The sequence below is a fragment of the Convolutriloba macropyga genome, chromosome 4 (genome assembly GCF_964194025.1).
Source record: "Convolutriloba macropyga chromosome 4, txConMacr16.3, whole genome shotgun sequence".
Lineage (NCBI taxonomy): Eukaryota > Metazoa > Xenacoelomorpha > Acoela > Convolutidae > Convolutriloba > Convolutriloba macropyga.
The window spans coordinates 57,055,763-57,082,646 of NC_134471.1; the positions used below are offsets into that span (position 1 = coordinate 57,055,763).

The 26,884-nt window shown below is 35.5% G+C and overlaps 1 protein-coding gene across 5 annotated transcripts in view; it reads right to left on the reverse strand.

The window, feature by feature from the left end:
- Positions 1-16,923: 16,923 nt before the first annotated feature.
- The window catches only part of LOC142337780 (uncharacterized), a 113,523-nt gene continuing 103,562 nt past the window's right edge, over positions 16,924-26,884 (reverse strand). For 4 of the 5 annotated variants that reach the window (XM_075387290.1, XM_075387291.1, XM_075387294.1 and 1 more), the window contains 3 exons: positions 23,519-23,698; positions 23,272-23,331; positions 22,399-22,884 (listed from right to left, as the gene is read on the reverse strand). In XM_075387290.1, the coding sequence (XP_075243405.1) occupies positions 22,462-22,884; positions 23,272-23,331; positions 23,519-23,698 (663 nt within the window). In that variant the 3' untranslated portion in view covers positions 22,399-22,461. Of the gene's footprint in view, positions 17,328-22,398; positions 22,885-23,271; positions 23,332-23,518; positions 23,699-26,884 lie in introns of those variants that run through there. The other variant, XM_075387293.1, reaches the window with a different exon arrangement.

Genomic DNA, 26,884 nt, shown 5'->3' on the forward strand with positions numbered 1-26,884 from the left:
GCTGATATTGTTTTGATTGGGGGTTTCTAGAGCACTTTACTTCACGGGTGTGAGCTGAAGAAAATGTTCATAGTAAAACACTTTATTTAAATTTCGCTTTAGGAAAGTTCACTTTAAATTTCGCTTCAGCCAAAGTTACAGGGTTAAATTAGGTTAGATTTTAAAAAATAAGTTCATGATATGATTTGTTACAGGGGTGATTGTGAAAGAGTTTTATTGCTTAAGAGAAAGGCATTTGAGCTTATGAGTTCACATATTGATTATGGTCATTGGCTGTGGTCATAGCATTGGTAAATTTATCTTAGTTTCTTTTTACCTTTTTTATAATCGATTTCGGATTTCCTCATGTTTATCAATTCCTGCATGGGTCCCTGTTAGTTAAAATAACAGATAACAGGTATACCTGCTTGAAGATTCCTGTCACGAAAATACATTCAAAATTCGTGATGATTCCCAACAAAATTTATGATGCTTTACTTTGTGTTGTTAAAATCAGGATTATTCTTGATTAAATCCTGTTTCTGTTGCTATTATTTATTGTAAAAAATATGAAGTTTCTGTATTGCCTAATTTACAAACATATCTAAAGTTTTGTTCTTAGGTTCATTATACAAATTTGACTTTTTAAAACTCTGTCAACACTTTTACAATCTAATGAAGTGCTCATAACATTAAAACATCCCAATGAAACCGATATTTGCTTTTAGCTGACAAACCCACAAAGAGGACTTGCAAGGAATGAAATCCTGGGTCAATCTCATTAGAGCCCCCACTAAAATAGTATTGTGTCTGCATTTGGTAAATTACAAGCATGTCATACGTTCTTTTCTTCTGGTTTACTACACTGCCACCCTCTTAAAAGAAATGAGTGTTCAATCAATCAGAGGGTTTTTATGGGTCAGTAATTGAATTCAAATAATCTTTTGCTTTTTCTTTTTGTCATAAAAACTCCGGGTTTTCTCGTCATCCAAACCATTCATCGCTTGCATAAAAATCTTGAAAAGTTCCCCCGACCATCCTTGTCCGGACGAAACTGCAAAAATAAGGTTTTAGAGTGTTTCACAATTGTAAGGTTTGTTGCCCCTGAGCAGAAAAAGAATCTCATATAGATTTTGGAGGACGACTTAAAAAGCTCTGTGCATTTATTGCTTCCAGCTTCCTCTGGATGAAAATTCTTAACTTTTGTTCCCTTTTCAATCAACGAACTTCGAAGTTATGTGCGATCTTCCTCGGCAATCTCCAGCTCCTTAGCTAAGTACTCTTTCTTATCTACCACAGCAATACAATCCCTTATTCTAATTTCTGCTTGGTTTTTAGCCTCATCCAACGCAGTGTCCGACATTTCAACCTCTATCCTGTTGTTTTTTTTTCGCCTGAGGTTCAGGCGTGATAGCTTTTTCTCGTGTATTATATTTTTTCGGTCGGTCATAATGGGCGACCCTAATAGCTTTGTTCGTCAATTCATCTTCCACCTTGAAATTCGAATCGTTCATTATTTCCACTATTGTGTATGTTCCTCTATAGAAAGAAGTAAATTTTCTTGTTTCTCCTTTTTTGCCGTTGGGTGGGAAACTAACACTTCTTCTCCAACTTTTTAGCTCGGTCCAAACCTGCTGCGATCATAAAAGGTTTTCTGACGCTCCTGTTCGACATCCATAAATTCTCGGATCAACTGATGCGTTTCTTGTGCTTTTTGTTTCATTTTGATAACGTAGTCACTTGGTGTTGCATATATTGCGTTCTATGGTGTTTTACAGATGCAGTCTATAGGTAGTGACAATGGAAAACCGAGTACCGCGCATGCTGGGCTGTTTTTTGTCACAATATGGAATGACGATTGATAGGCCATCAACGCTAGGGGTAGAAACTTGGTCCACTCATGTTGAAATTGGCCTATGTATTCTGAATTCCTAGTTCACTGCAAAGACTACGAAAAAATTCTGACATAAATTGCGACCCTTGGTCATTTTGTGGGTTGACACAAACAGTGTTCCAGTGTTCAAAAAATCCAGTGCTCAAAAAACGCTATTGACACTTTTTACCTCTTGATTGGGTAAAGATACGGCTTCGTACGACTTACTGAATTGATCCCAATAAGAGAAGTGCACTTTGCTCACTGAGACTCGGGTGTGGACCCATGATATCAAGAGATACTTGCCAAAACGGACGGCTAGGTTTCCATTTGTGAGTGAATGTCGATGTTTCTGCCAATAAAACCTTTTAAAGGATTATGTCATGTTTTCTATAACCCAAAGTGAATTGCGCAAGGAGAGTCATGCAACAGATCAAGCACGTTGGGCAGTCCCTTCTATGGTACAAGCATCTGGCAAACAGTCATAAAGTTGGGTTCTAACTGATGTTTACTATACAAAATCCCGTCTATGAGACAAGGATTTTTATATTGAACCCAGTATTTCGATTCCTCAATCAACGTTTCATTTTTTTGCCTTGGTTCCGGTCCTTCTTTGTTGAGTACCCACGAGTATATTTCTTTGAGTAGTTTGTAATTTTGCTGCAAATCTCGCAGTTTTAATCTCTGCAGTTTGTCTAACTGCCAACCTCGACTACCATAACCATTTATCATGTTCTGTGTTTATGCGCGACCGTCGGTCATTGTGTGGGATTTTTTGCCTGCTCTGTGCTTAGTGTCAAAATTAAATTGCCCAATTTTTTCTATTAATCTCGCAACCATACCGTCTGGTTCTTTAAAACTAGAGATCCAGACAAGAGCCCTGTAAATAGTTTTTAAAAGGTCGTGTAAAATGAATGATTTCAAACTATTCCCGCTTAGTTGCTTAATAATTTCGTTCACGTTTCCTCTGAGTTTTGCTAGCATGTGCAAAAACTCTATCCTCAGTGCCTTGTTTTTGGGAAGAATTGCTCCAATGCCTGTCAACGAAGTAGCAGTAGTTAATGTATACGGATCCCTATCGTTTGGATATTCTAAAACTGGGGCTTCCAAAATGTTTTTATTTAACTTGGTTACCGCAAGTTTGCACTCTGTACTCAATTCAAATTCGTTTCACTTGTTCATTAAACTGTAAAGGTTCTGCTGTTTTTGCGAAGTCCGTTATAAATTTCCGATAATAGCCCACAATGCCTAGAAAAGCCCCGACGTCTCTCATTTAGACGGTTCTTTCATTCTTTTTAACGCTCTTACTTTCTCTGGGTTGCCCTACGAAGCTGACAGGCTTTTGGAAAAATTGTATTTTGATCCTTTAATCTTTAATCTATTCTTCGCTGACTCAAAAATCGAAAAATTTGTTGGTTCCCCGGGATAATAAACTCCGGTTAAAATTCCCTGACAATAGTACACCATGGTCCTGTATAAGTACCACTCACTCAAAAATCATGATATTTTCTCTCACAATTATTGTTTTTAAACTGCGTCATAGCTGTTGTTATTAGTGTAATACAGTCCGGAGAGTACTATTTTGTTGAATATGTATTATTGCCATCGTTGCCTTTCTGTATTCTCTCGTTTTTGTAATAGTTTTAATGTTCTAATGTAGGGTTCAGATCTCATACGATATCATCAATCAGGTCGCTTAGCGATCTCGCTATTAATAACTGTGATTTGTCTTCAAACTCTTTCATGGGTTCGACTATAATTTCTGTTTGTTGTGCTTTATAACCATCTTCATCAATGATTTCGTATTGAATAAAACCTGTGCAGCAACGAGATAAATCGTGTTCCTCTGCGGCAAAAAAAAATCTTATTTCTTCGTTGTGATGGGTCAATTGTAATAATTTCCCATTTTTGTCGCAAAATAGTTTGTTTTTTCTGGTATTTGAAGTACAGTCAAATCTAGATCAGAACTCCGTACCCAAAAAAGTCGTAATCTCAATTTTAGTCAATGGAAACTCAATTTTTATTTCAGATGTAAATTTTGCGAAGTGTTACTTGAATAGCTGCTGACCACTTTACAGGCTTTTCCTCATTATTGGCAGCTATTGTATTTTTATTGAACAATCTGATCTGGCTCGATTCTCCTAGTTGCTGGTAGAGGCTGTCGTTTAAAATGTTGACACTCCTTCCAACATCAATTAAGGCCATTATAAATATGCCTTTTATCGTTAATTTTGTAAGCAAATCCTCCACTGGGCTGTCTCGGACACGCAAAATTTTTACTTAGCTCGCTAAAAAAGAAGCACCTCAATTCAACCTTCGGATAGTTCTCGCTAAATAAGGACAATTGCGTTTAAAATGACTTGGACTTTCTCATTCAAAGCAATTCGTCCATTCTTTAGATACATGATTTCTCTCACCGCAGGGGCGACATTTTATTTCTCAAAACTCACCGCTGTTTTTGACCGCCCGGCATGACTCCCGTGCGACCAATCTCAATTTCTGTTCCCCCTCCTGGTGTTGGCGATCGCGCTTAACTGTCATAAGTGGTTCGCCTATTATCAGTGCTGCTTCTGGTATAGCTGCTATAGTTTCTATTTCTATCTCCGGTTTCCCTTGAACCGCGCTCCTTTCCGCGCATAAACTATTTTCGCCTCGCTCTTTGCGATTAAAGCCTTTGATTATCTTGGCTTTTAGACTGATTAATCTGCAATGTTCGCACTAAATCATTAATCAAACTAAATAGTTGAAAATTTTCATTCCACTGGATGGCAGAAACCCGCGGATCACTGTTCTCCTCCTCAATTTTCGTGACTGCTTCAATATGTAATCCTATTTCTAAAGCTTTGTCTAAAGTAATATTGGCGTCAACCAAATTCTTTCTGAGGCCGAGTTGCACCTGAATATTTTCTATGCCTTCGAGGAATCCCCATAAACTCAGATGTTCTCTTATCTCAGTAGACACTTGGGTGTACGCTTTCAAGGCTAAAGTTTGGAAATCAACAAAAACATATCTGGTCTCTCCTAGCTAGCCTCCCCAGGAAAATACAGGTTTCTCATTATAATGCTGCCTGGAAAACTTTACGCTCTCATCATAGCTTCTCCTAGTGTCTTCCAAAAGTGTATGATGAAAATCAATAGCCGACTTGTGTAGCCTTAACAACGAAATATTGCGGCCGTTCATCAATTTCGGTTTCGGCGCCGTTTACTGTTTCTTTTCTTTGCCACTTTTGAAGTTGTTACAAGAAATTAAAGTGTTTAACATAACTTTCCAATTCATTTGATCCTGTAAAAGGCTCAGGTGACAGTGTTTTTAAGGAGTGCCGTGCCATCCATGTTTTATTTACAAGCTCCTGTTATTCAAATTTAATTCAATAATTATGTTTGAAATCCGAACTACTTTTTGACACTCTAACTCAGCAGCTCTTAAATTTTATTGACACTGTGTTTTTGATTAATTAAAAAAAATCGATGTGCATTGGTATATTTTAAGTCAAATAAAGTCGAAATCAAACACGCTTGATTTTCAACGCTGTTTTTTTTATCGAATGTACCTTTACGAACAGATTTACACTATTCGGATTTGTAGGGAGTTCTCACTTGAAAGTTCGAAGATGGCATTTTTTCTTGTCGAATCCCGACACCAGTTCACATTTCCTTTTCCGGGTCGTAATGTTAGGAGGTCAAACTCTTGTTAAAAGTCGATTTTCATACAAAATTTTAAGTTAAACTATCACCTAGATTAATGTAGAAGAAAAGTTGGCTTAAACAAATTAAGTTTAAAGAGGGTGGTTAGCTTTGGTGGTAGGCTTGGTGTTCATTGAATGAATTCAATCCTCGCGTTAGTCGTTACCCACTATCAATTCTATCAACGTGGTAATTTAACAAAGTCATTGAAGATTTGAAGATTTTGTTCATTTGGCTCGAAGCCCGAGTTTTGTCTAATCGAATTTCTATACTCTTTTCTGACACCTATCAATCTTGTGTCAGCCATAAATCAGGTAATAAATTAAATTTTAAACAAAATTTATAACTATGAAACTCAAGATTTTCAGTACATCTTTATATATATATTATTAATTTATATTATATTATATTATATATATATATATATATGTATAAAAATATGTATGTATGTATGTATGTATGTATACGTGTAACAATCTTATAATCAACAAACTGCAAATGCTTCTCTTCCAGCTTGGCGACTGATTGAAGAATTTTAAGGGAGAGTTCTGCAATGGAAAAAGGAAAACGGTTATGCCAATTTTCGATGCCAACTAAAATATCCGTGCACTATGTGCTCTTACGGTTTTGGTTGAGTGTTTCAGCTGTTACAGAGTTAAATGAAATAGCAGAAAGGCAGCTGAGTTGAAGTTTTAATTATGGTCGTTGGTTTTGGTTATACCTTGGTTTTTTTTTATCTTTTACCCTAATACAATTCGCATTTTCTCATGATTCCATAAAAGTCGTTGTCCTCCGAACGGTCAATTTGTGCTACTCTTGTTCACTTTTTGCCTTGTCAGTTTCTTTTTTAAAAGTTTGAGCACTTCTACTGTTAAAAAGTTTGAGTGGATCGTTGTGAACATTTTCTTGTTCTTCCGCATCCCATCTCTGTCACCAGAATACTATCCGTGAACTTTATGCTGATATTGTTTTGATTGGGCGTTTCTAAAGCACTTTACTTCACGGGTGTAAGCTGAAGAAAATGTTCATAGTCAAACAGTTTATTTAAATTTTGCTTTAGGAAAATTCTGCCAAAGTTACAGGGTTAAATTTGGTTAAGTTTTAAAAAATAAATTCATGATACGACTTGTTACAGGGTGAATATGAAGGAGTTTTTTTGCTTAAGAGAAAGGCGGTTGAACTTATGAGTTCATGTATTGATTATGGTCATTGGCTGTGGTCATAGCATTGGTAAATTTATCTTAGTTTATTTTTTACCATTTTTTAATCGATTTGGGATTTCCTCATGGATATCAATTCCTGCATGGGTCCCTGTTAGTTAAAATAACAGATAACAGGTATACCTGCTTGACGATTCTTGTCACGAAAATACATTCAAAATTTGTGATGATTACCAACAAAAATTATGATGCTTTACTTTGTGTTGTTAAAACCGGATTATTCTTGATTAAATCCTGTTTCTCTTAATATTATTTATTGTAAAATTTACGAAAATTTTCTATTGCCTAATTTAGAAACATATCTAAAGTTTTGTTCTTAGGTTCATTACACAAATTTGACTTTTTAACACTCTTTCAACACTTTTGCAATCTAATGAAGTGCTCGTAACCTTAAAACATCCCAATGAAACCGATATTTGTTTTTAGCTGACAAACCCACAAAAAGGAACTGCATGGAACGAAATCCTGGGTCAATCTCATTAGAGCCCCCACTAAAATAGTATTGTGTCCGCATTTGGTAACTTACAAGCATGTCATACGTTCTTTTCTTCTGGTTTACTACACTGCCACCCTCCTAAAGGAAATGAGTGTTCACTCATTCAGAGGGTTTTTATGGGTCCATAATTGAGTTCAAATAGTCTTCTGCTTTTTCTATTTGTCATAAATACTCCTGGCTTTCTCGTCATCCAAACCATTCTTCGCCTGCAAAAAAATCTTAACAAGTTCCCCCGACCACACTTGTCCAGACGAAACTGCAAAAATAAAGGTTTTAGAGTGTTTCACAATTGTAAGGGTTGTTGCCCCTGAGCAGAAAAAGAATCTCATATAGCTTTGGAGGACAACTTAAAAGGCTCTGTGCATTTATTGCTTCCAGCTTCCGCTGGATGAAATTTCTTAACTTTTGTTCCCTTTTCATTCAACGTACTTCAAAGTTATGTGCGATCTTCCACGGCATTCTCCAGCTCCTGAGCTAAATAATGTTTCTCATCTACCACAGCGACACAATCACTTATTCTAATTTCTGCTAGGTTGTTAGCCTCATTCAATGCCCTCTCCAACGTTTCAACCTGTAACCTGCAGGACTCCCGCTGATTTCCAGCGTTTACAAGTTACGTTTTTGTCTATTGAAGTCGCTCATGTAAGTTTTGACCTTCAAGCTTTAACTGCCGAAGTTCAACCTCGAGCCCAGCCTCAGCAGTTCCCAGCATTTCGTTGTTGTGTATTTTTCTCTGCAGCTCTTTCATTTTCCCATGCAGCTCATTCAGCCCCACGACACTAGCTGGAGCTCTGTCTACAATATTGGGGGGCTGATGCTGCATCAATGATACTAAGTATATTTTCTTGGACATCACACCTTACAATGCGATAGACCTGGCGCCTGACGATTGACTTCACTTTGCAGAGTTCGGATAGATAATAGCAACAGTCGCTAATGTTTAATTCTGTCATTCCTACGTATTCCAGAATACAAATAATGCAGTGTATTAATTTCAATTTTGGCTATTTTGGGAAAAATTTTAGTCTTTTTAAATTTTACAACTGCAATGTTTGTGTCACCGTCACAGAGTTCAACTGTGGTCAGTTTTCCTGTCAAATTGTGTTCCCTAGAACGTTGTTCGAGATAATGAAAATAAACTAATTCCCCAGTGAGTGAGTTAATGGCTTGCATTGCAAGTACAGGATTGGTGCCACTGGGTTTCATTTCGATTGACAGAAATACTCTCATGACACAAATAACATTTTCTAAGCCAATAAAAATAGTCATTAATTTTATAGTTACTTCCCTGGCCACATGCCAGATTTTTTTCACATGACTACCGAGGGAACAAAAAATTAAGAGTTCGAGACACTGTTGTCCGTATCTGAATTCCATGTTGAATTACTCTAAGTTTTCATGTTCATATCAGCCCCATTGTCTCAGGAAAATTTCTCCTCCTGTTATTGGTTTTCTCGAATGTCATAACTTTTGGGCTGTCTTGATAAGTTCAAGGTCATCATCATTGAACAGCCCTTCCACTGGTGCAGCACTTGACAAATTGACGTTAACTTTGTGATTGAGCATCTCTTCCGGTTTATCAATAGGTTCTAGGCGTCATCAATCTGTAATCCATGAACCGTTCTGCAACTCAAGTGCGTTCGGGTACATATGGTTGCAATTCGTTATTGTATGATTTCTTTAGAACACTTTAGAAAATGGGCCCTTGTATCTTATCCCTTCTGAACTCTGACAGAAGACACCCTAACTGGTAAATCCGCATTACAAAACGATTTTTCTATGACACAGACGACAACTTTAGCGCAATCATGGTCAAAGAGTACTCCTCCCGCATTTTCAGCATGAAATCACAGAGATTCTGTTAATTTGATAGAACTTGATTTGAGTTTAAACTTTTTGATGGAAGTAGAATCCTAGTTTTCTGCAGTATTTCTGTGTGACAATTTAATAGCTATTGTTTCAAATTTTCAAACACACCTCAAAAACCCAACACAAAGAGTTGATCTAGCTTTGTGATACTGAGATTTGTCTATGATATATGCGTTTGAGAAAAATTACGACCCTTGACCCTCAAGGTTTCATTTAAGTAATTAGTCTGTGTTTTATTTCAAATAGTTGAAAATCGTCTGCCTGGGTTATCTTAATTTTTACCTGATCTACTAAATTTCTTTTTCCGTCGAACATGCTGGTCAAAAACCTATTGTTTCCAGCGTTGACTATCTTTGCTGTTATAGAGTTCGAAAATTCAACAATCGTAAAAATATTTGGTTTGTATTTTGCTCAAATATAAACGGTACTGAATCTAGTTCAAATGTATCTCCTTGATATATTAAAATTTGCTCTTGTTTCAGAGGGTCTTTAGAATATAATCAAGTTCCTTCAGTTGTTTCGCTATTTGAAATGATCAGACTTCCCAAGAAAAATTCTGCTTATATCATGTTGTTACTTTTTTGTTTTTCAGCTTTTGGATTGATTGATTCCACGGGGTAGATATAGCTGACTCTTTTCTCATCGCCACCTTGCATAAAGGTTTTTAACACTTTCTGAACAATTTCCGTGTCGCTTCCGCCACCAACCATCCATTAAGTATTTCGTCAGGAGTACTGAATTCAAGGTCAACGAGTCCCAGTAGCAACATTTTCAGTCCCTGCCATAGTTTTTGGTAGACGGATTATTTTAAAGGGAAAAACGTTGGAATTACTTTTGTGTTTCGGTTGATGTATGTTGCATCGTCATACTAGCCCATTTTTTTGGCGCAGTTACAGTATTGGCGGCTCTATACATGCAGTATTTTAAATTACAGTTGCTGTTCCTAGAGTAGATGAGTCTTCCTTGGTTAACCTGCTACTCCTTGATATGTGACTATCGAATTGGGTACAATCATACCTGGCAAAATTTTGCGTCTGTAGAATTTTCTCAAAATCACACCCCACAATTTCTAGGGACTGTGAAAAACCTAAGAAGCTAACCATTCGGAGATGTTTCTATTTCAACTTCACGTTCCAATGTGGGTTCCATGCCCTCTGCTTTTTTTCGTATCGCCTTTTAAAAAAATGCGTCAATATCATTTTTTTTTCTCTGATTCGTTGTGAACAAAAAGTAGTCTTTCAATTTCCGTGGTCTTGTTAATTCAGACGCGCTTCTCGTATGATATTGTTGTTCACTAACATTCTGCAAAGTAAAAGCCGTGCTACTATTTTGAATCTTTCTACCTTCACTTCTTTCGGTTGTTTCCGCCAGGCTATCCCGCTTCTGCTGTGAGGCTACTTTGGGCGCAGGTTTTTTTTGTGCTTCTGTTCTTGTTGTTTGTGTTAATAGTTGTTGATTCTCATGTTTTCCAACCACTTGGTATTTCAGAAAACTGCTCCTCGGCCGTCTCATTGTGAGTTTCAGTACTAGGGTTAATTCGACAATTATTCACTTCATGAATAAATTCTTTTTTTTCTGTGTCATTCATTTTTGGAGTGATTACTTCAAATTCCATAAAAATTGTTGTCCTCTGTACAGTCATTTTGTGTTGTGGTCATCCTGGTTCACTTTTTGCCGTGTTATTTTTTTAACAGCGTAAGCACTTCTATTGTCAAAACGTTTGAGCCGATTGTTGTGAACCTTTTCATGTTCTTCCACATCGCCAGAATAACATCCGTGTACTTTATGCTGATACTGTTTTGATTGGGGTTTTCTAAAGCATTTTAGTTCAAGGGTTTCAGCTGAAGAAAATGTTCATAGTCAAAAACTTTATTTAAATTTCGCTTTAGGAAAATTCAGCCAAAGTTACAGGGCTAAATTAGGTTAGGTTTTGAAAAATAAATTCATGATACGACTTGTTACAGGGGTAAATATGAAGGAATTTTAATGCTTAAGAGAAGGGCAGTTGAACTTATGAGTTGAGGTTTTTATTATGGTCGTCAGCTGTGGTCATATCAATGATAAATTTATCTTGGTTTATTCTTCCCATTTTCTGTAATCGGTTTGGTATTTCCTCATGGTTATTATTGCCTGCATTTGTCCCTGTAAGTTAAACTAACAGATAACAGGTATACTTGCTTGACAATTCATGTCACGAACAAACATTCAAATTTCGTGATGATTCCCGACATATTTTATGATGCTTTTCTTTGTGTTCCGTTAAAATCCGATTTATTCTTGATTACAATCTGTTTCTCTTGCTATTATTAATTGTACATTTTTCGAATGTTGTCTGTATTTTCTAATTTACAAAATTGTCTAAAATTTTGTTCCCTGGGTTCATTGCACATCTTTGACTTCTTAACACTCTGTCAACGCTTGTGCAACCTAATGAAGTGCTCGCAACCGCGAAACACCTCAATGAAACGGATTTTTTTTTAATTGACAAACCCATGAAAATGAACAGCATGGAATGAAATCCTGGGTTTTTCTCATTAGATCCCCCCTTAAAAGTATTAGTAGAAATGGTTCAAATTGTGATATTGAACTTCCAGCAGACGCCAAATTTTTGCTGGGCCTCAACTTAGTTCCCAGACTTCTGCAAACAAAACAAATTAGTTCTGTGTTGTGGATGTTATTACTTCCTGCTAAATGCGTATACCGTCAGAGATACTGTAGACTGAAACGATATCTTCTAGGAGCATTGCTATGTTCTAGGAGCTTAAAATTGAGCTGTGAAAACAAATTTCACCGAAACTCAACCGCTCTGGTTATGGCACTTGTTACATTGAGTTAACCGAATTTTGACAGAAAAGGTTACAGCCTGCCATATCTCTCCATGAAGATGAGTCGTCGTGAAATAGAATAAAAAATCTGAAAATTTCACGCGCTGCAGCGACAAAGATATCCAAAGCCTGTGTGATTCAGACAGTGTGATTCAGACAGCTTTTCCACAGGTTTTCCATAAATTTTTTTTATCCTCACCAAAGTATGCTACCTAATTCATTGTATGCGGAAGTGCATATGCACGATTGATAGTAAACAATTGAAGAGATTCAATTGTCTTTGCATCACCATGAAAATGACTAAAGGCAATTTTTCCACTCTGCTATCGGTTAAAGGAAAATCCGAAAAACCTTGTTTGCTAATGCAAGATACAAAGCGAAAACCGAATTATGGATAAAAACGGATAACTTTAATCATTTGGTTGACTACCGGTTGAGCCAACACCACTGGTTCTGGAAAAAAGTAGAATGATTTTGCTTTGCAAAGACAAACAAATTTTTTGTCTGCATTTTGATACTTCCTAACAAATATGTTAACCGGCTCCTCAAAACCAATGAAACCGGCATACAGCGTTAGTACCCAATTGGCATTCTCTAAGCCTTCGCAAGCCTAGAATTCCAATATTCCTCATGTCAACGCGTTAACCATCATTCCCTCACTGCCCAATTTCCTATTTACAACAGCACAAACTAAAATAACTTTTGCTAGTTCCTGTTAAGCTTTTTCGAATAATCTACATTTAGGATGTGATCCCAATGGCTCTATGGAACAAAACTATGACTTGTTATTTACTACGTGCAGGATGACGCGGGCTTCTAACTTTAAAACGTGTCGAAACCTTAACAGATACGTTTCTTAACCCTTTAAGGGGGAGTTTTCAAATATCGATGCGAATCCCCAGAGTGACAAGGGAAAACATGGCGCCTGTGAATAACTGGAGAAAACCCTTACAGCTTTGGGTAATTTCAAGAGCAACAAAAATCTGAACCGTCACTTACACAACGAGGATGTTGTACGCTATATATTTCCAATTTCGGCAGTGTACTTGAAAATCAGTAACCTGCAAGCCTGCATAGATTGAAAACTACGAAAAAAACATATGCAACCTGTAATAAGGTGCTTGATGAAGTAGTACCTATACAGCCTCAGCAGGCGTCCAAATTGGTGGCCGGACCTCAATGACTAGCCTCTCGAAGTGTATGACATTGTTTGGTTGTTGAAAGTTGAAATAAAAAGAGGCATTTGCTCAGTGTAATATTTCATGGTGACATCAGCAGATCATTGTTGAAAGCGTTTGGAGAAATTTTTTGGTGATGACGGTGAAACCGGATTACGGCACCCACGTTCGTTCCGTTTACGAACTTGCACGTTTTTTTTCTCCGCAGTCATTTTGAGATTCAAGCAAGCCCTAAAAATTCTTTTTAGTTGCAGAGAAAACTTCAGAAAAAGTGACAAAAAAGAGGCAGGGTAGAGATTTGTCATACGGGATGGATATTACCATCAGAATATAAATTACTGTATTTTAGTTCAATTTCATTTTATTCGTCCTTTTCAAGGGCAGTTGTTATTATTTCAGTTCCTCATATATCTTTAGTTCAATATTTCACGATTGTTCATGTTCAAGACAGGAAACTGTCAAATCACGCATATTAAACAAATTTAACTTCCTTTCTTGTGTGTGATTAACATATGATTTTTTTTAACTTCCTTTAATCTTAATTGGTTACCATTTCTAAATCACTCTTCCGTTTGCATCACTGTAAATCAGTTGTCATTTAAAGTTAGCTAATCGCTCATCAATCTAGCAAGTGCAAACTAAGTAAGGTCATTCGCACTGCGAATACCAACTTCCTAAATCGGAATTCAGATAATAGAAGCTAAGTCAAACGCGTTGCAATTGCCCAAATCAATTTGGCAAAGATATATTCGCTACTGAATTGACCAGTCACAAAGTAACTGAGTACTAGGAGACCATTGATGTCACAAATTGTACCCTTGCAGAGTTTTTTACATGACATTCTAACCTTCAGGAGAATTATAAATCAACAAATCCCCAATTAAGAACAAAAGATTGGATTTGTTAGCCCATAACTTGACAACTCCTGGACAGAAAACTGGACGTGCTCCTGTAACAAAGAATATTGATTTTCCTCGGCATAACAATAACTTTTACAACCCTTGCGAGACTTTGTCATCATGATCTTCATATGGTACGTTTTCTCAGCAAATTTTGGCGTGCCTTGATTAGATATTGGTAATTTAAATAAATCTAATTCCAAGCCAAGATCTTAAAAATATACACGTAAATTGAAATGTTGTTCAGGAGTTTATAAAGATTTTCCAATTTTCTTTTCTCTGGTACCACTTCTGTATTAGATCTTAAATACCATCTCGTGATCCCATCTCCCATCTGGACTAACTCTATTGGAATTAAGTCCTAATTTTAGCATAGCTTGTATTGGTCTTCTTCTGAAGTCTTGGATTCCAATGCAAAACTCTCTCTTTTTTCATTTTTACATTGTACAATCCAGGATGTTGTGTGGAACCCACGCCAGCTGTAATCAACTTGACAATGATCACGCACAGGTTTACCAGACTAACCAGATCAAATGCTTGCGCCTGGTAAAAACTATTAAAGATGATCTTTTGAAAAATTGGACGAAACGCGCTTAGATATTTAAATATTTACTAAATTCTGCTGACTAATTAAAAATTTTTTTGACAAAATAAACTGAATCCGTAATCAAGTTAGAAATCAATTCCATTAATTCCAGCTATGTTCTTCGCACGCGGTCATCTCAAACAGGTGACCTAGTTTGGTTTATTTTAAAAGTTTTGATCATTTATTGAACCACAAAATTTGATAGGCTGATTTGAGGATCTCATTGACTATAAATAGAGTTGATGGGTGTTTTTTTAGGTCTCCCATTTTCCATATCAATAGTAAAAAATCAAACAGAAAAGAATTTAAGATTACATTTGAATTTCTTTTTACTTATAGCAGTCTTTAATTTGAGAATGAAACAGTTTTGATGAAACGCTCTGTTTTGTATTTATTAAAGCCGGTAAAATTCAATTCAATTCTTCATGGATTACATTTGAATTTCTTTTTACTTATAGCAGTCTTTAATTTGAGAATGAAACAGTTTTGATGAAACGCTCTGTTTTCTATTTATTAAAGCCGGTAAAATTCAATTCAATTCTTCATGGAAAAAATTCTATGCACACACATGTGACTTGACTGGTGATAATAAAATGAAGCATGCCTACGAAAGAAGAAAACTATGTTGACATTAGACAAAAAAAAGTTGACTGTAATTTAATAGTTGCAGTAATTTTTGTTTGCCATAAGTGTTGCCAGGTGCGTAATTCAGGAAAGTACAAAGCAAACAAAAAAGCGCACTAACAAAAAAGATTAAAAAACGTAATATGAATGTACAAAGTGCGCTTATAAACCCTCTTTTTATCAGTTTTTATTGCCAACAATTAATTTTAAGAAGCTGGAAATAAGCAGTTTGGAATATTGATTCTTCGGAATATTTTGTTGAACTTGTTTTTGTTTTGTAGAAAAACTTTTGAATGTGAAAACAATACAGCAAAACCAATCAACGGATTTGTTTTAAAACAACAAATGGCATCTAAAAAGGAACAATTTTTGCTACGGTATTTATTTGAAGAAAATGAGAACAATAAAATTCAAATATTAAAAAGGTCAAAAAATGAGGCTTACCATCTATAAATTTCAAAAGTCATTGACAAAAGGTGGCAGTTTAGAAATTATAAAAGAGCCTTGATGTCGCCCTTTAAGCACGTGCAGCATATTGTGCGTGACATTATAACCCTCAAGAGAATATAAAAATGAAGAAAAGGCCTACTTAAAATCAATAGATTGGACCTCATAACTCGTATTTTTGAAACCTAGGCGTGCTCTTGTAACAAAAAATCTTTATCTTTCCAGGAATAAATTATTAAAATATAGCCGCGATAGACGCTTGTGGCCTTCCATTAAATTGAAACCACTAAGGACGTAAGATAGACAGACTGACCACCAATTCTTTAGTAGACCACTAGACTTTTTGGTTAGGTTCGGACTGTCATTCATATGAGATACATATGCCTTTGAAAGGAAAAACCCTAATGGAGCTTTTTCAAGATTAATATTTGAAATCAAAAACTCAAGACTCTAATTAAGCCAATTAAGTTCATTAAGCCAGTTCAGAAGTCATTTTTTGAGTGATGTAAGTCACGCAATTGACCTTACATTAGAAAAAATGACGTCACGCACACAAAAAATTTTAACTGCAAAGCAGTAGAAATCATTGGAACTGAAAAAGTCAATGGTCGCAAGAACAGTCGACCGAGGCGACGAATTAAAAAAAACACCATGAAGACCCCAAAATTAGCCGCTATCACTTCGCGGCTATTAAACAACTTGGCTCCCGCATTTACAAGACTTGGTAAACGTTATCATGATGATGATATTCTAAGTTTCCCCATCAAATGTCGGCGTGCTTTGATTAGATCTTGGTAAAATACTTCAATTTATGAATTACTAACAAAGATTACACACATATTGCCCTTTTTTTCAATCGTTTTTAAAGATTTTTCAATTTTTGTTCTTCCGACCCCCTTTTTGTATTTAAACTTACTTAGCTTCTCGTGAACCTGTTTCCCATCAAAACTGACTCTATCAGAGTCAGGTCCTCATCTTATCATAGCGGGTCGTGGTCTTCGTTTGAAGTTATGTCTGTATTCCAATTCAGTTACTCCATTTATTTTTGCATTGCAGAATCCAGGACGTTGTGCGAGAACCAAGCCAGCTCTGCTCAAGTCGACGACCGCATTTTATGGGGGGGCATACCATCCAGACCAAAGGCTTGCGCATGGTAAAAAGTTTGAAAAAAGTCGTACGAAAAGTTGGAAGAAACGCGCTGAGATATTTAGATTTTTACGAAACGCTGCTGAGACATTAACGATAAAATTTAGACAAAATAAATTAAATCTGTAATCCAAACAACAGTAGGCTTCAAAATTGTAAGTATCTATCGTATGCTACTCAAAGTACGTACAGTACAATTTTTCAGCTAACAGCATTACTTTATCTACATTCATATTGGCATGTGTTCAATTATTAAGGTTGATTTGAAAAATCTGGTACAAAATCTAAATTGTAATTAAATCGGAAGTCGTTTGTTTGTTCATTGTGGCTCGATTCTTCACACGTTGTGATCATCTCGACTAGTTTCCATTGTTTGAGTTATTTTAAAGGTTTTGATCATTTATTAAACCGCAACATTTGATTGGCTGATTTTGGCTTTTTGATCAGACATACAGTTGACGTGAGTGGTTCTTTTTTGTTCGTCCAACGTCTGAATCATCGCTAAAACATCAAATAATAGAATTTGACATTTTAATCTGAATTTGAGAATACTTATAATAAAACCTCTCAAAATTGGGAAAACTTGTAACATGTATTGCTTCAAAATATGTAATTTTGCAAAATACAATTTACTCACCAAACTTTTAGTTGAGAAAAAAGCATTTCTCATTAAACGCTGTATTGCGCATTTTTTATTATTATTATTAATATTATTATATTCATTATTAAAACCGGTAAAATGCAGTTCAATTCTCCATGGAATAAACTATATGCACACACATGTAACTGGTAGTAATAAAATGAAGCATGTCTAAAAAATAAGGTGTTAATTTTAGACAGAAAAAGCTTCGTGGTTTACTATTTGCTGTACATACTTTCTTCATAAGTACTGCAACGTGTGTAAGTTCAAGAAAGTACAAAGCAAACAAAAGTGCTCACTGGTTTAAAAGAGTAAAAAGTATACAGAGAATGCACAAAGTGCACTTTCAATGCTTATTTTCATTAGCTTTTACTGCTAACTTAAGAATTTGGAAATTATCAATTCGGAATATTGAACTTTCTACACATTTTGTTGAATTTTTAATTTGTTTTTATTTTTGTAGCAAAACTTTTAAGCTAGAAAAAGTAAAAACGAGAGATAGCAAAAGAAATCAACGGATTGATTTCAATTAACAGCTGATATCTAAAAAGCAACATTTTTTACGGATATTTTTGAGAAAAGGGGTGCATAATAATTTAAAAAGGGTGTAAAAATTGAAAAATTGTGAAAGAATTGAGATCTTCGTCTGTAAATAGAGACAGAATGGTGCGCACTCAACAACAGGAGGTTTCAATTTTTTTCAGATAGTGATCATGATAAACACAGAACTCAAGCATTTTCTGACAACTAAAAAATATACCAAATAAGTGCTTACACTATTTTTATGTTACTCATTTAAATAATCGTTTAAATAGTTATGGAAATCTCCCAACAGCTAAAAAACCTCTATAGAATGTAAATTGATAGATAAGAGAAATTAAAATCAATAGAACTTATTAGATGAGAGACAAATCATATACGCTATCAACAATTCTGTAAACTTTTACGGGAGATAAGTAAAACGTAACCGACTAAACGTCTGAAAAATTGCTCTAGAACGACTAGTGGTAGCGCTAATCAATTGCAGCCTGCTTCAGTTGGGGGGGGGGGGGGGAGGAGCCTAAATGGAACTAAGAAGTTCAAAAGTCGGCTTCAAATAACCATATTAGAGGTTAACATATAACCCTTTCAAGATTTAAAGTGAAAAACGGCAGCAGTTTTGGCGCACTTTTCATTTGACTATTAGTATCAAATTAGTGCCAAATGATTTCAGCGACTTGAAATTGTGATTGAGAGAGAATTTTAGATCACGCGAAACGCAAAAAGTCAAGGGCAGGGGGGCAGGTAGGATAGGTGGTGGGGGTTTGTGCAGTGTAGTTTAGATAATTAGGGGTGACATACAGGAACAAAAGATCTCGAAATGACCTTTTCACATTGAACAATACCAGCAGTTCATAATTACTATACATTGCAAACGAAGCCAATGTTAAAGTCCAATGTTCGAAAACAGAAGTCAACAATCAAAAATGGAGGTAAAAGCTCGAACAGAAAGAAGTCAAAATTCAAGTCATGAACAAACATGCTTTCTGATAAAAAAAAACATAGCAGCCTAAGTCCTGAAATACAGTTCAAGAAATTGAATGAAAAAAGAATGAACTTAAAAGTACTCTACCTGACCAGCAGATCAATTGAACAATATCAGCCAAAAAAAATCAAAATCAGCTGAAAAAATTGAGAAATTGAAACAATCAAACAAACTAAACAAAAATATACCTATTACTAAAACTCTTGAAGCTTTTACCCCTTAGGCAAAATTTCATCCCTTTAAATATATCCATTTCAAAAATATGTTAAAGGCCATTTTTTTAGAAATCGGTCGAGTATTATATCTGCATGACCTGAAAAAAAATCATTGGCCCTTGAAGATCGATTCACTCAAAAAAGACCGAAAAGTTTAAAAAATGAAATTAATTGCAAAATTTAATACAATTTTGCCAAAAATTGTGATATTAATATCTTCATAATCTTTTCTGTGCCTCGAGAGGCTAACCATTAACCAAATTCCAAGCATTAAAAAACTCATTGGCATAAAGATCGATATGCAATAATATTAAAACAAATCTCAAATTTCAAAAAACAAAAATTCGGTCTAATAAATAGTTAAACACCGTTCAATTTTCTATTGCCCCAGGCAACTATCTAATAACATACTATCGAACCCTGGACAACGTTAATTGAAAACTGAGGCAAGAAAAACTGAATAAAAGACAAATGTTTTGAAAAAACTTGAAAAAAATTGCGAATTTTATCAAAAAATTTTTAAAATTCGAAAAGTTAACTTGTTCAAAAAAAATCCGTTGAAACAAACAACCATGCAATAACTTTTTATTAGACCGTGGAAGAGGCTTTTTGGCACTTAAGATTGGACAAATATCAAAAACTGACAAAAACTTTGGCAAACATTGAAAAAATTGCAGATTTTTTTTGAAAACAATAAAATGTTGAAAAAGTTAAAATCGATTATTATTAGAAACTATGCAGTGCTCCATTATAAAACCACAAAAGACATTTCCAGGCCCCTGAAGCTGGAAAAACTAAAAAAAAACAAAAATTTTCAAAAAACTTGAAAAAAAATTGCAAAAGTTAGTATCACTTTGCGTGTTTGTATTTGTAGTACCAAAATATAAAGCTCATAAAATGGTCATAACAAGTAATATTGTTTCGCAAAAGGCCTTCATCAATTTTTAAAAACTTCAATCTAAGACTAATCAAAAAAAACTTAAAAAAATCACAAATAAACATGAAATATTGCAACATTTTGAGCCCAAAAACTCCTAAATTGATCTTTTAACATTAAATTAAGGCCATGCCTGAAGATGCACCACTCTAAGCACTTGAGGGACTACTGGAGCACACTTTGGGCCTCTAATGAAACTTAATCCTTGATGGGCTTTACCTGTTTATCACGTTTTGGAAGATCAAAGTCATTGAAAAATGTGTGAACACATCTAAAAAAAACACACAGCGCCCCAATACAATTCAAATTCTTTGAATTGTAGAAAACCTGTAGAATCTCAATACTCCTCTTCGAGTCGTAAAAAGACACTCGCGTTTACAATAATTGCTTCTCTACGAGAGCAATTAATAATTTTTCTGAAGCAAATTGCATTAAAAAAAAGAGACAAACAACAAAACGCATAACACTATAAGTTGATGCCGAATTGTCAGGAGACGGGGAAAATTGCATTGATGTACAGAATACATAAATTGGACTCTTTTTTGACCAATGACACCTTTATGAACTACTTAAAAACACTACTTTCTAATAAATTTACAAAAGACATCTATAACGATAATTTAATTAACTAAATTACATGAGCTCATAATTAACTTTGAAATAAAAAGAGAGCTGTCAAACACTTCTTCACTAACAATTCATTTTTCAATTTGCAAAAAAACCAAACGTCTTACGTTTATATATGTATGACACATTTCTCCGCCAAACATACATCGTAGCTAGGTTTCAAATTTTTCAGGACTCCTATTCTCACATTCCATAAACACAGATTTAATTTGTTTGCATGAAAATTCAAAAGTTGCGACAAATATTGAATGTTCGTCCTAATGTTTATAATTAAATTATATTGTAAAAAAAAATTTTAATAATTGCTAATAATTATAAGTTTCTTGACGACGTTCAAGAGCTATTAAAAACTACTTTTCGTGTGCTTTTAATAATAATAATAATAATAATTGTGGTTTCTGCGTAATTGCAGTGGAACAGCATTAGGCCTACAGTAGCCTGTTTTCAGCTGCCCTTTTTCTAATTATTCCCCACATTTCAGACTGTTCTTTTTATGAGCAGCATTGCTCTTTTTTTGGTGACTTTAGCCACTTTTTTTGCGTCTGAAACTTTCACGTGGTACCATCATTGCAGCCAACATTGGTCAGGCTATGGTCAACCTGAAGCTATGGTTAAGTAAGAGCTCATCCTTACACAGACAGCTTCACAGAGGCAGGGGATTGAACTCTCAATCATTGGCGTCTGAACCACACACCTTGCCTCTCGGCTATCACGCTATCACATTTAATTTTATATTTTAGTAGTAAAATGCCTCAAAATCAGTTCAGCAGCTTAATTTTACGGACGGGAGAACAACTAGGATCACGCAAAACCCAAGAATGCAAGAGTGAAAAAGTTACTCAATAAGTCAAATCCATCATGCAAGATCCATGCGAAAAAAAAACTATCGAGAAAATTTCGCCGTGAAAAGACTAAAATGACTGCTTGCATGCAGTAGTTGCTTCATTTTCGTTCGAGAACAATTATAAAGATGAACATCCCTGAATTGATCAAATTTTACTTGGAAAGTTTTTGAAAGTCAACTTAATGATCCACGATAGTTTGCACTTTACAAATTATTTCCTCGTTTTCTTGTAATTGAGATAGTATATCATTTTGAAAGACAGTGGTCTTTTAAGCTATTCTTAAGTCACTGCTACTATTTTGCTTTTCACGTTAATTTGATTCATATGCAAAGTTGCTTTAAACTGTTAATTAGTCTAACATTGATATGGAAGTTGATGTCTTTGGAAGATGAGTTGTTATATGCTAAAGACAAAAACTGTGTAATGACTATGAATGATAATGGCCACATTTTGTTCATATTTTGATGATGATGATATGGAATTCTATTTGGTCTGCTTATCGTACAAGTATCATAAATGATGTCCCAGTAATCACACAGAATCATTGATGATTCCCTGGAAATCGTAATAGGATCGTACAAGGAAATAGCGTACGATGTGAATGACATCATATATGATTCTTGGGATCTATTCTGCTCCCCCCACAGCCCTAATTTACTGAGCATAATATTGTTATGACCCCCAGGGGCTCGTGCTATTTTCTTACATAGTAACGTGCTATATAACATATAATTTGTAACTGGTGGTTCGAAAAAACATTGCGGGGGGGACAGAATAGATCCGATTCTTGTATGATTACGAAGAAGTGGTAACCCTGTGAGCTCAACTGAAGTTCATTAACCTCGACTAAAACGTCTTTGTCCTCGTTGCAATAACTGAAAGTGCGGCGGAAGACAACTTTTTAGCCGATGTGTCGTTTGGCAAAAACCTCATATAATTCGGCAAATTTTGAAGCTCAACTAATTTCGAGTTCTCTTTTTTGACAGTACTTCTATAACGTTTTCTATGGAAATCTTTTTGAGCAAGAAATTCGCGCCGCTCACGAGAATTGGACAGATAACCCCAATTCTGGCTAAAAGGCCCGCGATTTGGTGCTTCAGCTCTGTGACTCGCTGAAGTTAGAAGAGCTTTGGTCACTCTTCGCTTGATGTCGGAAAGCGATCGAATTGCTTTTGCAATTGCCTCTCTTGCAAACGCAATTTCATATCTGCTCAGAGGTTTTTTATTGCGAGAGGCAGCACGTATTAAGGTTAGAAGGTCTGTTGAAAGCTGAAAGAGTAGAAAGAAGAAATGTTAGTTAGTTTTTATACCAGGGTGTTACAAGGTTGGTTTTTAGGCTCAATATTTTAGAATTTCAGCAAAAAGCAGATTAAATCGGTGTGCGGTTTTGAACTTAGACTAAGACCTGCCACAATTAATCCTAGATTTGCCCAATTTTGCGATAGTAAACTTCTGAATGGTTTGAATGTTGTTTTTGTATTACTTCATTGTGAATATCAAATAAACTAATCATTATAATAACGATTCGTTTTCACGAATATTGGCTTAACTTCAAGAGTTTTACACTGTATCATAATATGAGTGAAATAGTTCATAATACCAAAATGTTAATAAAGAAAATATGTAAAATTTGAAATGAGGAGTTTCTTGTGTTACCTTGATCGAATTGTTGAAGTCTGTGACAATTGAGCCGGCTTGTTGCTCCAACTTTGCTACCTAAAAATTTCCGAGAATTATCTTACTATTATATAACCGAGTATTAAGTTGTTCTGACTGTCTAACTGAAACAGCAGAGTTTAAAGAAATTCCAATTTCTAGGAATAAAAATAATATATTTACCAATAGAGTATAGTTTAAGCTACGATGAAAAGATTTTGTTGTCTGCTCTATCGATGGTACTAACTTTATCTTCAGACGTTTGATTACGACTGTGGGCCAATTGGATGCCTTTTTCGACCTCGTTCAGTTTCTGCTCAATAAGTTGCATGTCACTGTTGGCTTTGCTTTCTTGTAAGATCTGTTCCAACTCTGCAAGCTCACTCTCAATTTCACTCAGGCCATTCGTCGTGTTCATAGATGATTTCTAAAACAGCGGTTTCTTAGTTCATTCTTTTGGGGTAAGGCACATTTGGTCAAATTGTTAACTACTAAATTGTTGTTTTGCCAATAATTAATAGTTTTCATTTTTAGGTTCTCAATATCTTGAACTTTTCTTCAAATTTTTAATTTTTACAGCAAAATTTCTTTAAAAACAACACAATGCTCTGAAGATATACGAGATAAATTTTGCCTCATAACATGCTGTGGACAAAATTACGCGTATCTACTATATTCAAACAACCAATTAGTCAATAAACAGTTTATGACAGTAGTTCAAAAAATGATTTTTTAAATGAAATTTCAAGATACGGTCTGTCGTATGAGATGTTAATTTAGGTTATTTTTTATGTTAATGTTATTGACGACCAAAATGACTTCTCATCAAATTGACCCTGACTGTAGCGGCCTATAATCCGACTTTCATACTTCAATCATTTCTGCGTTCAAACTGAGATCACAAGAACTGCTGACCAGACAGCCCGGACAAAAACGACCTCTGACCAGACAAATTTCAGAACATTTTCCAAAGTCTTGTGTCCAAAGTCTTCTCAAAACCATCTCTGATGCGAATTAGGAAAAAAAAATTAATTAAGGAGCAAGGATCAAAATTTTTGCAAAATATATGCTTTATGAGAGCAATATGTGCCAGGGATAAATGTGTTTCAGGTTCATTCCCGGACCTAATGCAAAGTCTATGTCAGTACTAGCCAAATCTAGAGGCAATTTCTAATTCGTTTTTTTTTCAGTGGTGCAGAAACATTATTACAAATCTTACAAATCGCGCGGGAACTTACAAGTCGTGACCAGAACAAAGGCACAGCTTGCCGTATTCCAAAATCAAAAGCAGGTTTTCAAAAATTTTTGAATGAAAATCTCGAAACCTGGCAAAAAATTATGTAACCACGTAAAAATTACTTAAAATGTATTCACTAACACGGGGTGCTCATAGATCACATCAAAACGGTCATTAAAAATGAAGTAAAACCCCGAAGGACAGAAGGGAAGAACTAATGTGTTTTCAACCGTTTTCAGCTTAATTTCAAACCCGAAAGAGCCGCAATCAGAAAAATCTTGAATCTTCAGATTTTCTGATCAAAAAAAAACCAAAAATAGTGCATAAAGCGGATACTTTTCCTCTTGAAGACGGGTCTGGCTGCCGGAGGTGAACTGAAAGTGCCTCTTTCTTTCTTTCTTTCTTTCTTTCTTTCTTTCTGTCTCTTTTTTCCCCTCTCTTCTTCCTCTGTTCCCTCTCTTCCCGCACACCCAACACTTATTCTTTTGAAACCAAAACCCAAAGATAAAGGAATAGACAACCAACAATTCCAACTAAACAAATAAATCAAACTCAATGCCTCCATCCTCCAGACAAGTAATTATTATATCCACACAAAGCAAAAGAACAACGCCAAGCTCAATACAATACAAATTTAAAAGGTGGAGTAAAAGACCAACTAAGAAATCGATATTAGCAATTCAATGATGATTGAACACATATTACAGTAAAAGCAAGTATAAAGTCAAAACCAACTTTTCAAATATTTTTGAGTGAATATTTCAAAATATGTCAAAGAATAACGGAAATAACATTTAGCTAGTTCTTCGGGGTGCCCATAGATCACCTCAAAACTGAAAACATCTTTTAAAATTCAATAAAATCCTGGAGGTCACAAGAGACAAATTGTTGGGTTTTCAACCGTTTTAAGCTGAATTTCAAACCAAAAAAAGCCGTAACCAAAGAATATTTAAATGTTCAATTTTTCTGATCGAACAAAAATGTCAAAGTACAAAGGTTTTAATTAAAATATTTGACTGTTAGTGTTAGAATATCGATCAAACTATAGTCATAAACTTAGTGAGAATTAGAAAGAAAGTTTAACTTACCAGATTAGAAAGACAAAAGCAAAATGATTTTAATCAGAGAAATTATATAAATGAATCGTCAAGAATTGGTGCTTAGAATCAATATTCGGTTAAAGTTGGTGAATCTAGATAACTAATATTAGAGTGGTTCCCTTTGCGACTGATTTGCAGAAGCAAACCATATTGGGTAACCCTTGCGACCCCCTCTATAAATCATGGTGCTAAGATTAGCTTTGTATCTTGACTTTCTCGCACTGATAATGGGTATATATACAGCTGATTTTTGAGTCCTTTTCCATCCCCAATCAAATCACCATCTTGATCTAATAATCAGATCTCTCCTGTAAATCTCTAAATACTACTGTAAAATATCATTCTTGTTACTCTCTCATTTTGAGAAATTAATTTTTTTCTACTTAGTTAAGAAACGCTTTTTATTCCGCTTGCGAAAACCCATAAACCAACAGGTTATGGGCCCAGCAATTTTCTAAGTCTTAAAACTAATTTCTAAAATAAAAAAAACTAATTTGTTGTTGACATTCATAATCCTATTCTGCTTAGTACCTTTTCTTTTTACAACTGTTTTGCCTGCTCAAACTACGATGGATCAACAGACACTGAAGCTGCTGACCTACACAGGAAAGGCACAGGACTTTCCAATCTGGAGCACAAGATTTGTGGCAATGATGCAGACGAAGAGACTCTACAAATCACTACTTGGGACAGAGGAGCAACCCAACGAGCCTACACTACTAGCCAATGGGGCGAGCAATGATGAAAAGAAGAACCACAAGGTGCTGAAGGATGCATATGAGAAGGAAGTTGCAGACATCAAGGAGAAACGGAACAATGTGTGGTGCCATCTGGCACTGACTCTAGATGCAACAACCCTCATGCTGATGAGACATGACTGTGTGGGAGATGACGGCATCGGAGATGGAGCAAAGGCTTTGAAGCTTTTGCAAGAGAAATTTCAGAGTGTGGAGACGCAGACAGTGGTGACTTTGGTGGCACAGCTTGCTCGACTGCAGCTCGAAGATGCTGAGGATTTGAATAGCTTCTTCATGGAGTTGCTCACATAGGAGTTGCTCACAAAGCTACAAAAAGCAGGGGAAGCAGTCTCAGAGACCCTCTTCAACGCCTTGGTCCCCAATGGTCTGCCAATGAGATATGAAAGTTTTGATATACGGGAAAGCTTTAACCCGGCAACGAACTTCACAGAGTTGAGGAAAAGGCTGCAGAACTTCCATGAGAGTACAGCACAGAGGCACAAGGGATAAAGTGGTTCAGTGGCACTGGCAGTGAAGCG